At 40.0% G+C, this 24,880-nt stretch overlaps 1 protein-coding gene across 16 annotated transcripts in view; it reads left to right on the top strand.

The window, feature by feature from the left end:
* The window catches only part of LOC139760347 (cubilin-like), a 344,737-nt gene that overhangs the window by 286,967 nt on the left and 32,890 nt on the right, over nucleotides 1-24,880 (top strand). For all 16 annotated transcript variants that reach the window (XM_071683382.1, XM_071683397.1, XM_071683385.1 and 13 more), the window contains 5 exons: nucleotides 3,266-3,443; nucleotides 10,616-10,827; nucleotides 13,957-14,164; nucleotides 16,841-17,049; nucleotides 22,180-22,417. In XM_071683382.1, the coding sequence (XP_071539483.1) occupies nucleotides 3,266-3,443; nucleotides 10,616-10,827; nucleotides 13,957-14,164; nucleotides 16,841-17,049; nucleotides 22,180-22,417 (1,045 nt within the window). The remainder of the gene's footprint in view (nucleotides 1-3,265; nucleotides 3,444-10,615; nucleotides 10,828-13,956; nucleotides 14,165-16,840; nucleotides 17,050-22,179; nucleotides 22,418-24,880) is intronic.

Genomic DNA, 24,880 nt, shown 5'->3' on the forward strand with positions numbered 1-24,880 from the left:
ATGTGTATGGGGGGGGGTTGGGCCATTTCTTTCGTCTGTTTCCTTGCGCTACCTCGCAAATGCGGGAGACAGCGACAAAGTATAATAAAAAAAAATAAAATAATATATATATATATATATATATATATATATATATATATATATATATATATATATATATATATATGTATGTATGTATATGTATATGCAGTGGAATTTATTAAAAAAGGGGGTGACTGTATTGTTGACTGGTTGGTAAGGTTATTTAATGTATGTATGATTCATGGTGAGGTGCCTGAGGATTGGTGGAATGCTTGCATAGTGCCATTGTACAAAGGTAAAGGGGATAAGAGTGAGTGCTCAAATTACAGAGGTATAAGTTTGTTGAGTATTCCTGGGAAATTATATTGGAGGGTATTGATTGAAAGGGTGAAGGCACGTACAGAGCATCAGATTGGGGAAGAGCAGTGTGGTTTCAGAAGTGGTAGAGGATGTGTGGATCAGGTGTTTGCTTTGAAGAATGTATGTGAGAAATACTTAGAAAAGCAAATGGATTTGTATGTAGCATTTATGTCTGGAGAAGGCATATGATAGAGTTGATAGAGATGGTCTGTGGAAGGTACTAAGAATATATGGTGCGGGAGGCAAGTTGTTAGAAGCAGTGAAAAGTTTTTATCAAGGATGTAAGGCATGTGTACATGTAGGAAGAGAGGAAAGTGATTGGTTCTCAGTGAATGTAGGTTTGTGGCAGGGGTGTGTGATGTCTCCATGGTTGTTTAATTTGTTTATGGATGGGGTTGTTAGGGAGGTGAATGCAAGAGTTTTGGAAAGAGGGGCAAGTATGCAGTCTGTTGGGGATGAGAGAGCTTGGGAAGTGAGTCAGTTGTTGTTCGCTGATGATACAGCGCTGGTGGCTGATTCATGTGAGAAACTGCACAAGCTGGTGACTGAGTTTGGTAAAGTGTGTGAAAAGAAAGTTAAGAGTGAATGTGAATAAGGGCAAGGTTATTAGGTACAGTAAGGTTGAGGGTCAAGTCAATTGGGAGGTAAGTTTGAATGGAGAAAAACTGGAGGAAGTAAAGTGTTTTAGATATCTGGGAGTGGATCTGGCAGCGGATGGAACCATGGAAGCGGAAGTGAATCATAGGGTGGGGGAGGGGGCGAAAATCCTGGGAGCTTTGAAGAATGTGTGGAAGTCGAGAACGTTATCTCCGAAATCAAAAATGGGTATGTTTGAAGGAATAGTGGTTCCAACAATGTTGTATGGTTGCGAGGCGTGGGCTATGGATAGAGTTGTGCGCAGGAGGGTGGGTGTGCTGGAAATGAGATGTTTGAGGACAATGTGTGGTGTGAGGTGGTTTGATCGAGTAAGTAATGTAAGGGTAAGAGAGATGTGTGGAAATAAAAAGAGCATGGTTGAGAGAGCAGAAGAGGGTGTTCTGAAATGGTTTGGGCACATGGAGAGAATGAGTGAGGAAAGATTGATCAAGAGGATATATGTGTCGGAGGTGGAGGGAACGAGGAGAAGTGGGAGACCAAATTGGAGGTGGAAGATGGAGTGAAAAAGATTTTGAGTGATTGGGGCCTGAATATGCAGGAGGGTGAAAGGCGGGCAAGGAATAGAGTGAATTGGATCGATGTGGTATACCGGGGTCGACGTGCTGTCAATGGATTGAATCAAGGCATGTGAAGCACCTGGGGTAAAGCATGGAAAGTTCTGTGGGGCCTGGATGTGGAAAGGGAGCTGTGGTTTTGGACATTATTGCATGACAGCTAGAGACTGAGTGTGAACGAATTGGGCCTTTGTTGTCTTTTCCTAGCACTACCTCGCACACATGAGGGGGGTAGGGGGATGTTATTCCATGTGTGGCGAGGTGGCGATGGGAATGAATAATGGCAATGTGAATCGTGTGCATGTGTATATATGTATGTCTGTGTTTGTATATATATGTATACATTGAGATGTATGGGTATGTATATTTGCATGTGTGGATGTGTATGTATATACATGTATATGGGGGTGGGTTGGGCCATTTCTTTCGTCTGTTTCCTTGCGCTACCTCGCAAATGAGAGAGACAGCGACAAAGCAAAGAAAAAGAAAAAAAAAATTATATATATATATGTGTGTGTGTGTGTGTGTGTGCGCGCGCATGTGTGGGGGTTTATGTATATACATGTGTATGTGGATGGATTGGGGCATTCTTTCGTCTTTTTCATTGTGCTACCTCGCTAGCGCGGGAGACAGCAACTAAGTATAATATAAATGAATATATAAGGAACACTGAGAAGGGGGCCAAGTGAGGATTTCCCCTCTAGGGCTCAATCTTCTGTTCTTAATGCTACCTTGCTTATGCGGGAAAGGGCAGATGTGTATGAAAGAGAGAGAGGATATATGTGTCAGAGGTGGAGGGAACACGGAAAAGTGGTAGACCAAATTGGAGGTGGAAGGATGATGTGAAAAAGATTCTGAGCGATCTGGGCCTGAACATATAGGAGGGTGAGAGGCATGGAAGGAATAGAGTGAATTTGATCTATATGGTATACTGGGGTCGATCTGGTGTCAATGGACTGAACCAGGACATGTGAAACGTCTGGGGTAAACCATGGAAAGGTCTGTGGAGCCTGGATGTGGATAGGGAGCTGTGGTTTTGGTTCATTGCACATGATAGCTAGAGACTGAGCATGAATGAATGTGGTCTTTTTTTGTCTGTTTTCTTGGAGCTATTTTGCTGAAACGGGGTAGCAATGTTGTTTCCTGTCGGGAGGGATAATGTCAGGAATGGATAAAGGCAAGCATGTATGAATATGTACATGTGTGTATATATATATATTTGTGTATGTATATGTTGATATGTATAGGTACATGTATGTATATTTGCATGTATGGGCATTTATGTATATATATGTGTGTATATGAGTGGATGGGCCATTCTTTGTCTGTTGGTGCTACCTCGCTGACGCAGGAGACAGCAATGTAGTATGATAGAATATATATATATATATATATATATATATATATATATATATATATATATATATATATATATATATATATATATATATTGATAGTAATATGGATTGAAAGCATCCTGTTACAGAACCTATTAACTGCATGGAGATGAAAGATTAAACCATGATATATCCCAGAACATTTGAAGGAACAGTTCTGAATAATCTGGTAATCATTGATATCATTGTTCAATAGATATTTCCATTTTGAGGATACCAAGGCTTTTATTGTCTTGACTCCAATATTCTCTTCAACTCCATCTCTGTTTTCTGTAGAGTGTGATCGGAAGGTCGTCAGTAGCGAGAATGGGCTAAGGGAGGGGGAATTTGATGCTCCAGAACTACTGAATCCTGAAGGACATGGCCGCCAATGCATCTACACCTTTGTAGCTGCTCCAGGAGAGAGGGTACAAATCCAGTTTCATAGGTTCAACCTTAGAGGCACACCACCTGAGTAAGTACTTAAATTTTTTCTTGCTTCCTTGCATTTACAGTATACAGGTCTCCCTCATCTATATCCAGGTAGCATTCCTTGAAAAGTCAGGTTTGAGTAACTTTGATAAAATACTGTAAATTGTTGAATGAATATCTTTAATAAGTACACCGCACTTAATATGAGTACAGTATACTCAGTATACTGCTTACAGATACTTTTATTGTGTGCGTTAGGAGAGGCTGATATCAGGTAATCGTAGAGATGCAGTGGTTTGCGTGAGGAGAGAGTGGAGTTGTGGTTGGATCTGTCAACTGTCTTCAAGATGCAGTTTCTTATGATTCATTACAGTATTCACAAGTAAATTGTTTATGGTGTATTATATTGTCTCATTGTTTACTGTTACTTTTTATTATTCTCTGATTATTATGAATTTAACCTACTTTTATTGGTTTTATCACTTTTAAACAAGGACAAAATAAATGCTTACTTCTTTTCAGTTGTGTGTAATTTTTTTTTCATGTTGAAGGCTTCACTCATGGACAAAATTTTCGTCCACATCAAGACCGGGCTTTAATTGAAATATAGATGTAATTATGAAATGGAAAAAGAAAAGACTTGGTTTTCAAGTTTTCTTTATTATGTTCTTGCTGGTAATTATTTGATTAACCCTTTGGCTGCATAATTCGTTTTTAGGCTGGTTCCCAAAATATGACTAATCCCACCCAAAAGAAAAACATTTTTGATATGAGCATTTTTGTTCACTTTTTCATTAACAAAAGGAGATATGTTATCATGATCTGGCACTATATTCCTTGAAATGCACACTGGACAGACAAAAACAATGGTTTACATAAAAATGCAGAAACATTATTCTCCCATAAATGGCACAGAAATTTATACAATGAAGTCGATAAACAGCAGAAGCCACTCTTTATTATGAAAACTCGTTTTGAGTACCATTATCCGTTGCATAGAATAACTTTATGTTTAGAGAAGGATATTCTTAGAAAAGTGATAGATATCTGGTGAAATATAAAAGTTGTCATCTTCTGGATACCAATAAAGTGTAAATTATGATAATGACTGTGTAAATTATATTACGCACATTATGAATTATTTCCATCTAAAGATAGTGAAATAATGGGTAATGTCCAAAATTAAAAACTTGATACTTGTATCTACATACCAGGTCTTTCACATTGGCCAGATAGAGCCAAAATCCTGAAGGTTTGAGCCTTGAACATTCTTAACCTTATGCGATTTGTATATAGAAGTGGATCAGATGTCTCCACCTCCTTAGCACCCAATTGTACTTCTGAGGCATCATGATCAGGATTATGGACACCCTCAAACTCACTCCCACTCTCAAACTTCACCTAAATAGAATGTTTCAGCCTCATTTGCATCCTGTTTCTTCTTGTCTATCATAATTGCTCTTGGAAAAGAAAACAATTTGGAAATTATAAACACAAACAGAAAAATGCTGATCATTGGCATATTTTATAAACTATGGCTATATCAGCATGAAAAGGACTGTAAAGCATAAAAGTTATGTTGTGCAATGAAGTTGCAATAATTCATTTAAGTCTGACTTGCATAAACACATTCATAGGTACTTTAATTATACCTCTCTTTTGAAATTTCTTGGTCAGATTTTCCTAATTTGCTGCCTTGGGATGGCGGCCTCAGCATGTGAATATCTCAGTCTCTACTCTTAGTGTGCAAGTTCCCAGCCGAGAGAGGACTGTCATCCCAAGGTTTACATTTGGTATTGTCAGAAAATGCAAAGAAACATGAGCAGGAGGAGGCAGAAGCAGCAGGTGAAGATAACGTGGCACTGAAGCAAAAGAGCAAGTTGACGATCACTGACCTTCAATTGTTCATGTTTCACTTGAATGAAGCAAGAAATTTGCTATGGAGAAGGATTCTGACATGGAGAGGGCAATGGAAATGATGACCTTCCTTGCATACACCATTCTATGCATTCTTTCACTGTTTCTCTCTCCAGTATGCCTCCACTCTATTTCTCCATGTCAAAGGTAGTCCTTCTTCCATACCAACCCCTGTAATTGTACTACCATACATTCTTCTTGTAATCTCCCCCATCTTGCAATCTTTCCACATGCTTAAACCACATCTGAGTATTAGAATTCACCTTCTTTACCAGTCCACAAAACATTCCTGTTGCATTCATTACCATACCAAATCTCTCATACACTGACTAATTTCTTTCTCCATTCCATCTAGTCATACCATATGCTCCTCTCAAATAGCTCATTTCAACAGCATCCCTTAATCCTTTCATTACTTCCATACTTACACCTCAATTTCTCAGTATTTTGTAAAGGGATCCAATGACTCTTCTACCCTGTAATGCTCTATCTTTTATCTTTTCTTCCACTTCACCAAACTTACCCAGATTAGGTATCAGATACTTAAATCATGTTACCGTCCAGTCCTTCTCCCCCATATCCATATTATAGTTTACAACATTTTCTTCTTTCACTCTATAGGGCTTTGCAAAATTGGTGCTTTCACTCAGTTTCCTTTCAAACACTGTCACTTTACTTTTACTTGCACTTACCTACATTTGCCAATGCTTACACATGTCATAAATACACTTACAACCTTCTGCAGCTCCACTCTCTGCAAACAAGTTTCATTTGCAAACAGGCTTGTCCCTTGTCACCATACTTTGTACCACACTCCATCTCTGCACCCCCTTTCTGTACTTTTGTTTTCATTTCTCTTATCGCTCCATCCATATATGTGTTAAAAGAGCCATGTGATATCACATAGCCCCATCTCACACCCATTTATTTATTTATTTATATTTATTTTGCTTTGTCGCTGTCTCCCGCGTTTGCGAGGTAGCGCAAGGAAACAGACGAAAGAAATGGCCCAACCCACCCCCATACACATGTATATACATACACGTCCACACACGCAAATATACATACCTATACATCTCAATGTACACATATATATACACATACAGACAGATACATATATACACATGTACATAATTCATACTGTCTGCCCCTATTTATTCCCATAGCCACCTTGCCACACATGGAATAACATCCCCCTCCCCCCTCATGTGTGCGAGGTAGTGCTAGGAAAAGACAATAAAGGCCCCATTCGTTCACACTCAGTCTCTAGCTGTCATGTAATAATGCCCGAAACCACAGCTCCCTTTCCACATCCAGGCCCCACAGAACTTTCCATGCTTTACCCCAGATGCTTCACATGCCCTGATTCAATCCAATGACAGTACGTCGACCCCGGTATACCACATCTATCCAATTTACTCTATTCCTTGCCCGCCTTTCACCCTCCTGCATGTTCAGGCCCTGATCACTCAAAATCTTTTTCACTCCATCTTTCCACCTCCAATTTGGTCTCCCACTTCTCCTCGTTCCCTCCACCTCCGACACATATATCCTCTTGGTCAATCCTTCCTCACTCATTCTCTCCATGTGCCTAAACCATTTCAAAACACCCTCTTCTGCTCTCTCAACCAGGCTCTTTTTATTTCCACATATCTCTCTTACCCTTACATTACTTACTCGATCAAACCACCTCACACCACATATTGTCCTCAAACATCTCATTTCCAGCACATCCACCCTCCTGCGCACAACTCTATCCATAGCCCACGCCTCGCAACCATACAACATTGTTGGAACCATTATTCCTTCAAACATAGCCATTTTTGCTTTCCGAGATAATGTTCTCGACTTCCACACATTCTTCAAAGCTCCCAGGATTTTCGCCCCCTCCCCCACCCTATGATTCACTTCCACTTCCATGGTTCCATCCGCTGCCAGATCCACTCCCAGATATCTAAAACACTTTACTTCCTCCAGTTTTTCTCCATTCAAACTTACCTCCCAATTGACTTGACCCTCAACCCTACTGTACCTAATAACCTTGCTCTTATTCACATTTACTCATAACTTTCTTCTTTCACACACTTTACCAAACTCAGTCACCAGCTTCTGCAGTTTCTCACATGAATCAGCCACCAGCGCTGTATCATCAGCGAACAACAATTGACTCACTTCCCAAGCTCTCTCATCCCCAACAGACTGCATACTTGCCCCTCTTTCCAAAACTCTTGCATTCACCTCCCTAACAACCCCATCCATAAACAAATTAAACAACCATGGAGACATCACACACCCCTGCCGCAAACCTACATTCACTGAGAACCAATCACTTTCCTCTCTTCCTACGCGTACACATGTCTTACATCCTTGATAAAAACTTTTCACTTCTAACAACTTGCCTCCCACACCATATACTCTTAGTACCTTCCACAGAGCATCTCTATCAACACTATCATATGCCTTCTCCAGATCCATAAATGCTACATACAAATCCATTTGCTTTTCTAAGTATTTCTCACATACATTCTTCAAAGCAAACACCTGATCCACACATCCTCTACCACTTCTGAAACCACACTGCTCTTCCCCAATCTGATGCTCTGTACATGCCTTCACCCTCTCAATCAATACCCTCCCATATGATTTACCAGGAATACTCAACAAACTTATACCTCTGTAATTTGAGCACTCACTCTTATCCCCTTTACCTTTGTACAATGGCACTATGCAAGCATTCCGCCAATCCTCAGGCACCTCACCATGAATCATACATACATTAAATAACCTTACTAACCAGTCAACAATACAGTCACCCCCTTTTTTAATAAATTCCACTGCAATACCATCCAAACCTGCTGCCTTGCCGGCTTTCATCTTCCGCAAAGCTTTTACTACCTCTTCTCTGTTTACCCAATCATTTTCCTTAACCCTCTCACTTTGCACACCACCTCGACCAAAACACCCTATATCTGTCACACTATCATCAAACACATTCAACAAACCTTCAAAATACTCACTCCTTCTCACACCCAAGGGTTTACCAAAACCTTTGTTCAACTATCCATTCACTTTTACACATGCATTTGTTCCTCTGTAGAAGGCTTTCACACCATCCAGTAGTTGTTTTCCTGCTCCATATGTCCTTGCCACATCCTCCAAAGCATTCCACTTGACTGTCATATGACTGCATACAGCTTCTTACCTTTTACAAGATACTTTCCATAGTCATTCTCACCACAAATATCTGATCTGCACGTCCTCTACCTTTACTAAAATCCTATTTGTTTGTCACTTGGCCTCTTTCCTTTTATAAAGAAGCTAGTCATCTATGCTGCACACAAGGGTGCTTTATATTTCTTTATGGTTTACACTGCTCACTCATAGCATCAAAATCCCCTTTAATAGATGCTGGACTTCAGTACATGCAGTGCAACCAATGAGTCCACTTTTTGCTTCAAAGACATCAATTTCCTTGTCCTTTTTGGGGCTCGGGCAGCACCACTTGCTTCACTAGTTTTATGCTTTAAAGCCGTATGAAAGGGTACAAAGCAGCAAACAGGTTCTAGTTATTAAAAGTTTGTATTGCATTGATATTCATGTGTGGAGTGCCTCACTCAGCAAGTCACAGTTAGGTATAACAACTCAGTCCGAATTTGGATGGTGAGGCTAGGATGATGCCATAATCTTCCTTGTGCATTAATTTGCTCTTAATGACACCTGCCAGGTTTGACTAAGTATCCCATGCCCACAAAGGTTCTTGTCTAACTGACGGGAAAAAAACACCATGGATACTCAAACCTTTAATTTGTGGTTGGTAAAATGGCATACACTATTCTAAGCATGTATACTCCAAACTCTTGTTAGTAATACTGCATTAAGCAAGGGACCACAGTGTATGTACATTCATTCATAATTACCCCAAGGCCTTCTTCTAAGAAAGAGTACTATGTTTAGTCCCTGCTTCACTTATGAGTAAGAATCCTACACTACTTGGGAACCTGGCCACATCCACTGGTCAGGACCATAGGTCATAAAGTGTTGCAATCAAGTATAATGATAATGTCAATAATATTTGACACACAAGTGTTTTAGTTTTCCTATATATTTATATTCATTTATTTTGCTTTGTCGCTGTCTCCCGCGTTAGCGAGGTAGTGCAAGGAAACAGAGGAAAGAATGGCCCAACCCACCCACATACACATGAATATACATACACGTCCACACACGCAAATGTACATACCTATACATCTGAATGTATACATATATATACACACACAGACATATACATATATACACATGTACATAATTCATACTGTCTGCCTTTATTTATTCCCATCGCCACCCCGCCACACATGAAATAACAACCCCCTCCCCCGCATGTGCGTGAGGTAGCGCTAGGAAAAGACAACAAAGGCCACATTCGTTCACACTCATCTCTAGTTGTCATGTATAATGCACTGAAACCACAGTTCCCTCTCCACATCCAGGCCCCATAGAACTTTCCATGGTTTACTGACACCATGTCGACCCTGGTATACCACATTGTTCCAATTCACTCTATTCCTTGCACGCCTTTCACCCTCCTGCATGTTCAGGCCCCAATCACTCAAAATCTTTTTCACTCCATCTTTCCACCTCCAATTTGGTCTCCCACTTCTCTTCGTTCCCTCCACCTCTGACATATATATCCTCTTGGTCAATCTACCTATCCTCACATAATCATTCTCTCCTTATGTCCAGACCCTTTCAGCACACCATCTTCAGCTCGCTCAGTCACCTCTTCTTAATACTACACTTCATTCTTACCTTTATATTGCTTACTTGATTAGAGCACCTCACACCACATACTGTTCTCAAACATTCCGTTTCCAAAACATTCAGCCTCCTCTGTTCATGCTCATCCATAGCCTATGCCTTGCATCCATATAACATCACTGGGAAAACTCCACCTTTGAATATATCTTGTTTGTATATATATATAATTGCCCCAGGTACCTTTTCCTATAAAGGGTCCTGGTGTTACCCAGGAGCTCGTGCAACTCCAAGGCTTTGCTACTTCCCTTCCCAACTCTTGTGCTCAGCAACACTGCTTTTGGTAATCCTCGCCTAGATGAGTTCAACTACCTTTACTACAAAGGAATGCAAACAGCAACAGAACTCTTAATACTGTTTACCCATGTGTATCCACCAGTAACCCCCACTGACTTTATCCCATGTTCTTTAGCAACCCATGCAAACATGATGATCCTTCCCCTTATGCAGACTTTAACTAACTTGCTATGTATTCACTTTTGGCAGGTGTAACCATGAGTACCTAGACATCTACACTGAAGTGAAGGACCCAACCAACACTGACTTGCTGAACTCGCCCTTTGGAGGCCGGTACTGTGGGGGCATATCCCCGCGGCTACGGGTTTCACTCTTCACTACTGTCGTCATCAGCTTTTACACCGACATTGTAAATACCACCTCAGACCTTTTCATGGGCTCCTACAAGTTCATCAATGGCTGTGAGTCCCTTATGGTTTTTTGTATGTGGACATAGGGAAATAGTTCTAATATTAATTGGTACCATAATCTGTTTTTTCCTTTTTTTTAGGGGATTATAAGTCATACCTCTTTGATTTTGAATTCTTGGCTATTATTGGTTCACCTTTTGTCTATTTTTGTTTATTCAGCTAAAGCATGTAAAATGATATCCAATTTACATATCAGCAAATACTTTGCAAAGTACATTTTTTTCAATTTGTTATGTGATGAATGGCTTAACATTGTCATTTCCAGAAATCTATATCTAAAAATTTAGTATTTGTGTACTGTCCTGTTCAGTAATAGTGACTCCCATATATATGTTCAGTATATACAGTTTATATAAATTTTCCACGGTATCCAGGGTACAGTGGTCACTTCCTAAATGAACATGAGTTGGTTGTTCAACAACTTATGGATGAGAGAAGGTTATCCTCATCTTACATTTCTTCCTTTATCTCATTATTGTTGTTATGATGATGATCTGTCATTTGTCTGTAATTCTTCCGTGCCACCTTATTTTTTTCTCTTTGGTGGATTCTTTTTGCTCTAATTTTTCTCCATTTTGTCTTAATGATATTTGTTCTACTTTTCTTCTTCCTTTTCAAAATGTTGCAGAGTATCTCTTGGCAGGAATGAAGTTGATGATATTTAATGAGGGTGAGTTTGAGAAAATAAGTTATAATGTTATCAGAAATGAGAGACTAGATTTCAAAGAGCATATAGAGAAGATAACTCTTTCAGGTAAGTTATGAGTGGTATGATTCTGAGAACTTTCACTACTGGAGATGGAAACCTGTTGATGAGAATATTTATTTCATGAATAAGAAGCATACTGTTGTATGGTCACCAACAGTGGACATGCAATAAGATAGAAAGAATGCAGAAGCACTTCATGAAAAAATTGAAGGAACGGAACATTTGAACTACCATGAAAGTTTAAAGAACTGCATTTATATAGGCTAGACAGAAGAAAAAGGTACATGATAATCTGTGCATAGTAACACTGAAGGTATAAAAGAAAATTTGTAAACCTGAAAGCCTGTCGGCAAAGAAGTTACAGAGCCATTAAGTCTTCAAGTATACTGCAGAACATACTGAAAATGAATTTGATAAAGATATATAACAGCCCAGCCAAGTTGCTGGAATGACTATTCAGCATACTATCAGGAGAAATAAGAATACAGGGAATAACTATAGAAACATTTAAAAGAATACTTGACATGCGGTTGAAATCAGTCCCAGATGAACTAAGAATAGCTAACAATGTAATGCTGGTGGCAGCTGAGAAGAATAGTCGTCTTCAAGTAAAACAAGGTTTGTGCTTTGCACTTGCTCTGCTTATGTGGTTAAATGTTGTTGAATAACTAATAGGAAACATTTTAGATTGTGAACATTTTGTCTGAGTGGTTTGATCATTGGTGTGAACTTTTTCCCCTACCAATACATGCTGATTAGTCAAGGTTTGGGAGGATACACTGTAGTCAGTTTTATACAGAGCAGGAATGAGCTGGTGAATAACATCCAAATAAAAGATAACATGTATTTTGTGTAGTGTAGGACAAACTTTTTAACCGATGAAAAATCTGCTTATGGCTTATTAGATGGTTTCATATGGATTAGGTTGAGCAGGAACTGATTACATTGTGAATTTTTAAGTGTAAAAGTGGCCAAGTTTGTATAGAACAGGATGAGTAGGAGTTCGTTTGTCAAGATCTCGCTGATGAAAGTGTAGAAGATTTTGTATACAGCACATGGGCAAGGTTTGAGTCATAGGGGATGATGGAGTGACCAGTTTTGTTCAGAAGAGGATAAAAAGTATTAAGGTAGATAAGAACTTGAGGATGGCTTTTTTCCTTGCTGTTCACACTGATCAGGAGCTTAAATTCCTGATATTGTTATCCTTACTTGCCGCTTTCTCAAAAATTATATGTAATTCACATGCCCATTGCTTGTCTGTGTCACAGAAAATTATATTTTGAATGATTTCAGTGAATGATTTTTAATTGATCTGATACCATATATTTTAATGATGATAGATTTGTCTCCTAAAAATGCTTTTAACAAAGAAGGTGAGGTACTACCACATATGAGTTGTGCTAGAATCAAGAGATGGGTACACAGTATCTGAAAGCAGAAATGTTGCTTATGAAAAAGCTGGTGCTTGGAATCTTTGCAAATCTGGACATAGTAATAATACAGGAATGGTAAGGGTTTACTACACCTACAGAAGTTTCAGTGTACCTAATTCCATGTCCATGCTTAAATGGATCCTAGCTCTCAAAGTTTTATTCCTGTGATATTATAAAGTTGAGCATTACCCCAATTTAGCAAGAAGGGAGAATTGCACTGAAATTTAAAGGTAAGGGCTATGTAGTATCTGATGGCAGAAATGTAGCATGATAGAAACCCAGTGCTCTGAATCTTAATTAAACTGAAAATAGCAATAGCGCAGGAATGATAAATTTTTTTTTCATCACCAAAAGAGGTTCTGCTGTATGAGGTGGACTTCGCTTTGAAGGTTGTATTGCTGTTAATGTATAGTTGAAAATTTTTCCAGTTGTGCAAGATGGGACCTTTGTACTCTTGACTTACCAATTGATACTCACTCAGCCAATTTCATTGGTATCTCATTATAAGTGTTGGTATAAAGCAACAGCCAAGAGAATCTGCTGGCTAAATTTTCATTTTAATCATAATGAGTGTTGATGATATCAAGATAAAGTGTGCCTCCAGTCCATTGATATGTATTTATTTTCCTCATGTTACTTTATCATCCACCACCTCCTACAAATCTTGTATTCTTTTCTTTTTCTCCCTTCCACCCCAACTCTGTTCACATATTCATCCCTCTATTATATATGAGATCCATCATTTGTGTCCTACCTTCTCTTTCTCCTTCATCTCCATCCTTTTCTCCTAACTGTTTCCCTCTTTTCCAGTCTTCTGCAAAAGTGTAAACATGTTGCCCTTTACCTCTGTAAATCTGTCCCTTAACTCACACACATACACACACACACACACACACACACACACACACACAACACACACACACACATACATACATGTGCTCATTTCCCTCACCTTTTTCTGACTCCTTAATCATGCAGCTAAGTACATGTTGGGGGACCTGGTACCTGACACACTGTGCGGCTACGTGATCCATTCTGAGCTCCAGAAGAATGGCCAGTTCCTGACACTCACCTATCCAGGTGCCTACCCGAAGAGCATCAACTGCCACTACAAGTTCATCGGACACAAAGGCCAGCGGATTCGACTGGAGTTTAGGGACTTCGATCTTTTCTATGGCGGGCCTCAGTGAGTATCCACTTCATAGAAACATACTTACATACCTGCATATAGCACATAGAAACATACTTACATACATGCATATAGCACCCAGAGGTCAAACATGAAATTAAGCAAAAGACATGTTCAGAAAGATATGAAGTTCTTTCATAGTGTATGACTGATGGTTGCTTAGAATAAGATGAGCGAAGACATGGTTAATGCTGACAGTTTACATGAATTTAAGAAGTTGAATGATAGTAGAGAATATTCAAGAGATAGGACTTCACAAATGTAAATATTTCTCCCTGTCCCTGTAAAGTACAAATAGGTGATTACATGCATACATTCTTTACTTTCCTACCCTAGAGATTCTTTCTGTCTTCTCAAGGGCTCGTGCAGTGCTCAGACAGTTGGCTACATTCACTGGATGAAACTGTAGGTCATATGTGTGTGTGTGTCTCTCTGTGGGAAGAGTGTAGGGTAACTAAGCTGTGTTCCATGTTTTTATTGTTAAGCCTCTTCCAAACATTCCTCAGTGTACCTAGAACATATGCCCCCTCTTCAACCCTTTGGTTCACTTCATTTCCCATAGTTCCATCCATTGTCTGTGTCATTTCCCAGGTTCCCCATTCAAACTCAAACAAACTAATCTTTCTCATACCCCTGCTACACCTCAAAACTTTTCTTTTATTCGCATTAATTCTTAGTTTCTTCCCATTACTCTCTATCATGCTTGAATGTCAGCTTCTGCAGTTTCTCTCTTAAGTTCTGACACCAAAGCCATGTCAAAACAACTGACTCGCCTCCAGGCCCCTTACCTCAAGCATACTGGAAAGGGTGTCACTCTCTCTCTCTCTCTCTCTCTCTCTCTCTCTCTCTCTCTCTCTCTCTCAGCATTTCATTTCCAATACATTCCTCTTTTTTTAACATTCTCATCTAGAATTCGTGCCTCACATCCAGACAACATTGCTGAGACAACTATACCTTCATACTTGCCTATCATTGACCTCCAGAAAGTGATGTATCTTTCCACTCTTCCCTCAATACACCCTGGACCTTTTCCCCCTCACTCAACTTTTGACTCACTTCAGCTCCCATAGTTCCACTTGCTGCCATGTCCACTCTCAGGTATCAAAAATATTTCACATCCTCATTTTCTGCATTCAAACTCATACACCACCTAACCTGTCTCTTTGCACCACTAAACCTTGTGTGTATTCACATTTCCCCCAACTTCTTTTCATACATACTCTCATGGACTTAAACATCAACTTCTGCAGGAAACAACAACTGACTGACTTCCCAAGCCTTCCCGCATTTAACAGACTGCATACCTGCTCCTCTTTTTTCTAGATCCGTAAACAGTTGAAACAGCCCAGCCTTAGACCCCCCCCCCCACCCAAAATCACTGACCTTCCACCCTTCCTACTTGCACACATGCCTTACTCTTATGATAAAAACGGTACCACTTCTCTCAGCATTCCTCCCACATCATATATTTGCAATACCTTTCGTAGAGCATTCCTGTCATAAGCTTTCTCCAGATCCATAAAGACCAAATACATATCCTGTTTGTTTAAATATTTCTTACACACATTTTAAATGAGACACCTTAAACACACATTCTCTAACTCTTCTAAAGCTACATTGTTTTTTTTCCCAGTCTCTGTCACCATGCTCCCTTACAAATTACCAGTTACACTAAAAATTTTTTACTCCTGTCATTTGAACATTTCGTTTTGCTCTATATACCTGTTATAAAGTGGCATTATATGGGCAATCTGCCAATCGTAAGACACCTGACCATGAGCTGTATATATGTTGAAAATCCTAACTAACCTATCATCAACACTGTCACCCCCTTTCTTAAGATATTCGCCTGCAATCTCATCCATTCCAGCCATTTTACCACTCTTCATCTTACAAGTTTCGTTTTATGTGTTGCTGGACTTTGCATGCTTGAGATTGCATTGTGAGTGAAAATTTACCTTTGGCTAGGTTGTGTCATCATCAGAGGAGATGGTATAGTGAGTAATGTTTATAAGTGTGTGTTGGGATGAACTAATTGAGGAAATATTTTTTTTGTTGAGCATGAAGGATTAGAAGTTTGATGCAAATCCATTTATGAAGAGAGATGTCATGATGTTCTTGAATATGTGTAGGGTATTTGATAATCTGCTACAGATCCTGAGGAATAGAAAACATGATGGCTTTAAACTTCCGTCTTCAGATTAGGAAGATTTCAGTTTTAAACTTTTGTCTGCTAAGTAGTATAGTTTCTTATGAAAAAAATTGCATATTGATGATGGATTGTAATTAGACCATATTAAGGGAATTGATCAAAACCCTTTTACAGTTTTTAACTGACCTTGACAGACCAGGTAAGTGGGTTACTATATCCTGGGGAGGAACTATTATTGGCACTGGTGTAATCTAGCCACAGTGACTGTTGGTACACTGAAATAAAGACATAACAAATGTTAATTTTCAAGTTCCTTGATAAGTTTCATCATCACTACAAACAGTCTTTATTGTGCAATTGAAGATAGTTGCACATTTCGAATGAATAGCTAAGTGTGCTTCATTGTTAGTGCATTTGTGCATATATGTATATAGGTCTCCTGTCTCACTTGCGACCGTGTGCATTTCTTGTCACTATTGACTCGACTCAGTGTGACTCATCCATACTGGGCATCTTTGCAGCTGTCCATTTGATCATGTGAAGATGTTTGATGGGCCAAGCCAAATATCACCGCTGATAGGGACATACTGTGGGCAACAGAGGAACCTGGTTATCTTCAGCACAGGTAGCACACTCCTCCTCACCTTCAACACCCTCAAACGTATCGCTGATACTCAAAACAGGGGTTTCCAGGGGATATTCAACTTTTCTGAAAGTTATGTAAAATTAGGTAAGTGTCTGGTAAGTGTAGGTGCAGGCAGAAATTGAAGGTTCAGATTGGGTAACTTTTGGGTGTGAAAATTGATGAATTTCAAGGTTTCAACCTAGGATTCAGTGTGTGCTTGATTTAGGGCCAGAATGACAGGATACTTGGAAGCTCAGCCTATTGAATAACAGAGTAAAAGGCAACTACTGTATGAATTTCGGTGCCAAGAAGTCAAACAGTGTCAAGTAACAGAGGCTGATGCCTTGCCACTCTACATTCCACAGGGACCTTGCCAGAAAACCTAAGGATAATTGACATCAGAATGCAAGTGTATTTTAGGGGTATGGTAATATTGTTTTATGTATATTTTATGCATTTTATAGTGCTTATATTTAACCCCTAAATGCCAGCAATTGTTATGATGTCTGCTTTTGTAGGAACCAGGAGGCCTAACATCAGCATTTATCAGTACAAGTTTGAATGTGAATACAGAGGTCCAAGTGTGAGTGTGAGGATGAGGTGTTAAGCATGAGCACAAATTCCTAATTTTCAAATTTTTGAAGTGCAAGTATCAGAACTTTGTTTTCATATTTACAGATTGTGCTGAGGAGGGTGGATGTGTTGGAAATGAGATGTTTGAGGACAATATGTGGTGTGAGGTGGTTTGATCGAGTAAGTAATGAAAGGGTAAGAGAGATGTATCGTACTGAAAAGAGTGTGATTTAGAGCAGAAGAGGGTGTATTGAAATGATTTGGTCAAATGGAGAGAATGAGTGAGGAAAGATTGACCAAGAGGATATGTGTGTCAGAGGTGGAGGAAACGAGAAGTGGGAGACCAAATTGGAAGTGGAAGGATGGATTGAAAAAGATTTTGAGCGATTGGAGCCTGAACATACAGGAGGAAGAAAGGCGTGCAAGGAATAGAGTGAACTGGAATGATGTGGTATACTGGGGTCGACATGCTGTCAATAGATTGAACCAAGGCAAGAGAAGCGACTGGGGTAAACCATGGAAAGTTTTGTGGGGCTTGGATGTGGAAGGGGAGCTATGGTTTTGGTACATTACACATGACAGCTAGAGACTTGAGTGTGAACAAATGTGGCCTTTGTTGTCTTTTCCTAGCGCTGCCTTGCACGCACGTGAGGGAGGGTGGTGCCATTTCATGTGTGGCTGGGTGGCAAAGGGAATGGATGAAGGCAGCAAGTATGAATATGTACATGTGTATGTATGTATATGTCTATTTATATATATATATGTATACCTTGAAATGTATAGGTACGTATATGTGCGTGTGTGGGCGTTTATGCATATACATGTGTATGTGGGTGGGTTGGGCCATTCTTTCATCTGTTTCCTTGCACTACCTCTCTAGTGTGGGAGACGGCGACAAAGTATAATAAAAAGAATTACAAGTGCAGAAAGTGTACACAAGCATGAGCACAACTACGTTGACTTTCTGTGTGAGATTATTTCCTGGGTTAGCGAGGTAGCAACAAGAACAGATGACTAAGCATATATATATATATATATATATATATATATATATATATATATATATATATATATATATATATATATTTTTTTCTTTTTTGCTTTGTCGCTGTCTCCCGCGTTTGCGAGGTAGCGCAAGGAAACAGACGAAAGAAATGGCCCAACCCACCCCCATACACATGTATATACATATGTCCACACACACAAATATACATACCTACACAGCTTTCCATTGTTTACCCCAGACGCTTCACATGCCCTGATTCAATCCACTGACAGCGCGTCAACCCCGGTATACCATATCGATCCAATTCACTCTATACCTTGCCCTCCTTTCACCCTCCTGCATGTTCAGGCCCCGATCGCACAAAATCTTTTTCACTCCATCTTTCCACCTCCAATTTGGTCTCCTACTTCTCCTCGTTCCCTCCACCTCTGACACATATATCCTCTTGGTCAATCTTTCCTCACTCATTCTCTCCATGTGCCCAAACTATTTCAAAACACCCTCTTCTGCTCTCTCAACCATGCTCTTTTTATTTCCACACATCTCTCTTACCCTTACGTTACTTACTCGATCAAACCACCTCACACCACACATTGTCCTCAAACATCTCATTTCCAGCACATCCATCCTCCTATGCACAACTCTATCCATAGCCCACGCCTCGCAACCATACAACATTGTTGGAACCACTATTCCTTCAAACATACCCATTTTTGCTTTCCGAGATAATGTTCTCGACTTCCACACATTCTTCAAGGCTCCCAGGATTTTCGCCCCCTCCCTCACCCTATGATTCACTTCCGCTTCCATATACACATGTACATGTTCATACTTGCTTGCCTTCATCCATTTATGTTGCTACCCCAACCATCAGGAAGCAGCATTGTTACCCCCCGTTTCAGCAAGCTAGTGCCTGGAAAACAAACAAAAAAGGCCACATTCGTTCACAGTTAGTCTCTAGCTGTCATGTGTAATGCACCAAAACCACAGCTCATAATCCACACCCCACAGACCTTTCCATGGTTTACCCCAGACGTTTCACATGCGCTGGTTCAGTCCATTGACAGCACGTCAACCCCAGTATTCCACATCATTCTAGTTCACTCTGTTCCTTGCATGCCTCACCCCCCTGTATGTTCAGGCCTTGGTCACTCAAAATCTTTTTCACTCCATCCTTCCACCTCCAATTTGATCTCCTGCTTCTCCTTGTTCCCTCCACCTCTGACACATATATTCTCTTTGTCAATCTTTCCTCGCTCATTCTCTCAATCTACACTCTTTTTATATCCAAACATCTCTCTTACCCTTTCATTACTTACTCGATCATACCACCTCACACCACATTTTGTCCTCAAACGTTTCATTTCCAACACATCCACCCTCCGTACAACCCTATGTATAGCCCATGCCTTGCAACCATACAACATTGTTGGAACTACTATTCCTTCAAACATACCTGTTTTTGCTCTCCAAGATAGCGTACTCTCATTTCCACACATTCTTCATCGCTTCCAGAACCTTCGCCCTCTCCCCCACCCTGTGACTCACTTCCACTCCCATGGTTCCATTTGCTGATGAGTCCACTCCCAGATATCTAAAACACTTCCTTTCCTCCAGATTTTCTCCATTCAAACTTACATCCCAATTAACTTGCCCCTAACACCTTCTGAACCTAATAACCTTGCTCTTATTCACATTTACTCTCAAATTTCTCCTTTCACACTTTTCCAAACTCAGTCATCAACCTCTGCAGTTTCTCACTCAAATCAGCCTCTAGATCTGTATCATTATCGAACAACTAGTGACTCACTTCCCAAGCCCTCTCATCCCCAACAGACTGCCTACTTCCTCCTCTCTCCAAAACTCTTGTATTTACCTCCCTAACCACCTCATCCATAAACAAATTAAATAACCATGAGGACATCACACACCCCTGCTGCAGATTGACATTCACTGGGAACCAATCACTCTCCTCTCCTCCTACATGTACACATGCCTTACATCCTTAGTAAAAACTTTTCACTGCTTCTAGCAACCTACCTCCCACTTCATATACTCCCAAGACCTTCCACAAAGCATCTCTATCAACCCTATCATATGCCTTTTCCAGATCCATAAATGCTACATACAATTCCATCTGTTTTTCTAAGCATTTCAAACATACATTCTTCAAAGTAAACACCTGATCCCCACATCCTCTACTGCTTCGGAAACACTGCTCTTCCCCACTCTGATGCTCTGTACATACCTTCACCCTCTCGATCAATATTCTCCCAAGTACTTTCCCAGGAATACTAAGCAACTTATGCCTCTATAGTTTGAACAATCACCTCTATCCCCTTTGCCTTTTTACAGTGACACTATGCATGCGTTCTGCCAATCCTCAGGCACTTCACCATGGTCCATATATACACTGAATATACTTAGCAACCAGTCAACAACACAGTCACCCCCTTTTTGATAAATTCCACTGCAATACCATCCAAACCCGCTGCCTTGCCGGATTTCATCTTCTGCAAAGCTTTCACCTCTTCTCTCTTAACCTAACCATTCTCCCTGACTCGCTTCACACACCACCCTGACTAAAACATCCTATATCTGCCACTCTGTCATCAAACATATTCAACAAACCTTCAAAATACTCACTTCATCCCTTTCTCACTTCATCACTACCTGTTATTACTTCCCTACTTGCCCCTTTCACCGATGTTCCCATTTGTTCTTTTGTATTACGCACGTTATTTACCTCCTTCCAAAATATCATTTTATTCTCCATAGAATTTAATGATACTCTTTCACCCCATCTCTCATTTGCCCTCTTTTTCACCCCTTGCACCTTTCTCTTGACCTCCTGCCACTTTCTTTTATACATCTCCCAGTCATTTGCCCTCTCTCCTTGCAAGTTTCATCCAAACGACTCTCTTTTCTCTCTCACAAACATCTTTACTTCTTCATCCCACCACCTACTACCCTTTCTAATCTGCCCATCTCCCACCTTTCTCATGCCACATACATCTTTTGCACAAGCAATTACTGCTTACCTAAATGCATCTCATTCCTCACCCATTTTCTGCTTCAGCGAGGTACGTCAAGAACAGAGAACCAGGCCTTTAAGGGAAACCCCCTCACTTAGCATCCTTCTTTGTTCCTTCTTTTGATAAAGTAAAAACCTGGTTTGTGACTGGCATGTCAGACATCTATGAAATTAGCTAACCACTTTTTATCATTGATGTGGAGGGTGGTGGTAAGTATTATTGGTGTTACTGCTCCAGGTTGCATCAAGAAAGCAAAGTCACCTTTGGCAAAGCTTTGTCATTGGTAATACAGTGTTCATAGATTTTCTGACTACAAAGGAGGCTACATTTCCCTGCTCCTAGAAGTAATACATCCTTGGGCTACATGAACCAGTAGAAAGGCCCTGGGAAACACAAGGATTCTTTAATAGAAATTAGTCCTGAGGTAATTTTAAATCATATAAAGAAGTATGAATATTTTTTTTGTGCATAGGAGAGAGTCCTTTAAGAAATATATTTGACTTGTGCCAGGTTTATAGATTTATCATGGTGCCAGACTAAATCATTTGAATTGTGTGCTAAGCATCATTGTCTTTGCTATGTGCCAGATTTCTTTAACTGGATTTCTACTTTTATTGCCAGATTTCATCAAAACTGAAGATGCAGAGCACATAAGAGGGACTGAATGTGACCAACGTATTCTGAGCAAGAAAGAATCCAATGGCACAGTCTATAGTCCCAATTATCCCTTCCCATACCTTCCTAATATTGTATGTAGATACTTCATCTATGGACTCCAGGATGCTCAGAACTTGGAGAGTGTTAGGCTTCAATTCTTTGACAGATTTGATATTCCAGCAAAACCCAAAGAGGGGAAAAAGTAAGTAAATTAATGGATTTACCATTGTTACTGAAATGTTTTTATGTGTAATGTGTGAAAGTCATAATTCTGTTGATAAGTGACTTGTGTGAATATCAAGATAATACAAATTATCTTCTTGTGAAAGCCTTTGTTCAAAAGTAGGACCAGGCTGAGTTTGCAGGGTGTTCTCCAGTATATGTAAATTTAGTTACTGTATTTAAGATCTGGGCACACCATGCTTGCATGGGAGGATGATTGGTATTGAGCATATTTAGCAGTGAAAATTAAGAGGGTACTCTCTCCTGATGGAGACAATGTAGGGACTCGGATGGATTTGGCTGTCCTCTTGCCATCACCTTCTGCATACTTTCAAGGTTACTTAAGGAACCTAAGATGATATTTTATGAGACATTGCTTTATGCTTATCTCATGCAAGGTTCTTTCGTAAGATACTTTGAAGTTGTATACCAGACATAAAGTAGATTCTAAAATAACGAATTGGAACATGAACTATCTATTTTATTATTATACTTTGTCACTGTCTCCTGCATTAGTGAGGTAGCGCAAGGAAACAGATGAAAGAATGGCCCAACTCACCCACATACACATGTATATAAATACACGTCCACACACGCACATATACATACCTATACATCTCAACGTATACATATATATACACACACAGACATAAACATATATACACATGTACATGATTCATACTGTCTGCCCTGTTCTTGTTGCAAGAATGTTTCTTAGCTTCTTAGCTATTAAGTGAATCAAGGTAGAGTCCATGCCCAGAGCTATTGGAAAGGGACTCTTCCCACTTAGTTGCCAGTTAATTTAAATCATGCTTTATAATTGTATGGTTCTTTAAGAATTTATGCTGAATTTTTGTGTACCTTTTGTGTCTGTGTGTAGGGCCTGTAAACTAATGTGATTATTTTCTTTTGAAGGATATCCATACTTTTCAGTAGTCAGTATCATTAACATCTACATTTTTCAATTTGTGATTAAGATTAGCTGTAACTAAGTGCAAGACACCACTGTTAACTTTGTTGTGTATATTTATTTATTTATTTTCCTTTGTCGCTGTCTCCTGTATTAGCGAGGTAGCGCAAGGAAACAGATGAAAGAATAGCCCAACCCACCCACATACACATGTATATACACACACGTCCATACATGCAAATATATATACCTATACGTCTCAATTTTTTTTTTTTTTTTTTTTTTTTTTTGCTTTGTCGCTGTCTCCCGCGTTTGCGAGGTAGCGCAAGGAAACAGACGAAAGAAATGGCCCAACCCACCCCCATACACATGTATATACATACACGTCCACACACGCAAATATACATACCTACACAGCTTTCCATGGTTCACCCCAGACGCTTCACATGCCCTAATTCAATCCACTGACAGCACGTCAACCCTGGTATACCACATCGATCCAATTCACTCTATTCCTTGCCCTCCTTTCACCCTCCTGCATGTTCAGGCCCCGATCACACAAAATCTTTTTCACTCCATCTTTCCACCTCCAATTTGGTCTCCCACTTCTCCTTGTTCCCTCCACCTCCGACACATATATCCTCTTGATCAATCTTTCCTCACTCATTCTCTCCATTTGCCCAAACCATTTCAAAACACCCTCTTCTGCTCTCTCAACCATGCTCTTTTTATTTCCACACATCTCTCTTACCCTTACATTACTTACTCGATCAAACCACCTCACACCACACATTGTCCTCAAACATCTCATTTCCAGCACATCCACCCTCCTGCGCACAACTCTATCCATAGCCCACGCCTCGCAACCATACAACATTGTCGGAACCAGTATTCCTTCAAACATACACATTTTTGCTTTCCGAGATAATGTTCTCGACTTCCACACATTCTTCCAGGCTCCCAGGATTTTCCCCCCCTCCCCCACCCTATGATCCACTTCCACTTCCATGGTTCCATCCGCTGCCAGATCCACTCCCAGATATCTAAAACACTTTACTTCCTCCAGTTTTTCTCCATTCAAACTTACCTCCCAATTGACTTGACCCTCAACCCTACTGTACCTAATAACCTTGCTCTTATTCACATTTACTCTTAACTTTCTTCGGAAAGCAAAAATGGATATGTTTGAAGGAATAGTGGTTCCAACAATGTTGTATGGTTGCGAGGCGTGGGCTATGGATAGAGTTGTGCGCAGGAGGGTGGATGTGCTGGAAATGAGATGTTTGAGGACAATGTGTGGTGTGAGGTGGTTTGATCGAGTAAGTAACGTAAGGGTAAGAGAGATGTGTGGAAATAAAAAGAGCATGGTTGAGAGAGCAGAAGAGGGTGTTTTGAAATGGTTTGGGCACATGGAGAGAATGAGTGAGGAAAGATTGACCAAGAGGATATATGTGTTGGAGGTGGAGGGAACGAGGAGAAGAGGGAGACCAAATTGGAGGTGGAAAGATGGAGTGAAAAAGATTTTGTGTGATC

Source organism: Panulirus ornatus, chromosome 36, assembly GCF_036320965.1.
Source record: "Panulirus ornatus isolate Po-2019 chromosome 36, ASM3632096v1, whole genome shotgun sequence".
NCBI classification, from domain to species: Eukaryota; Metazoa; Arthropoda; class Malacostraca; order Decapoda; family Palinuridae; genus Panulirus; species Panulirus ornatus.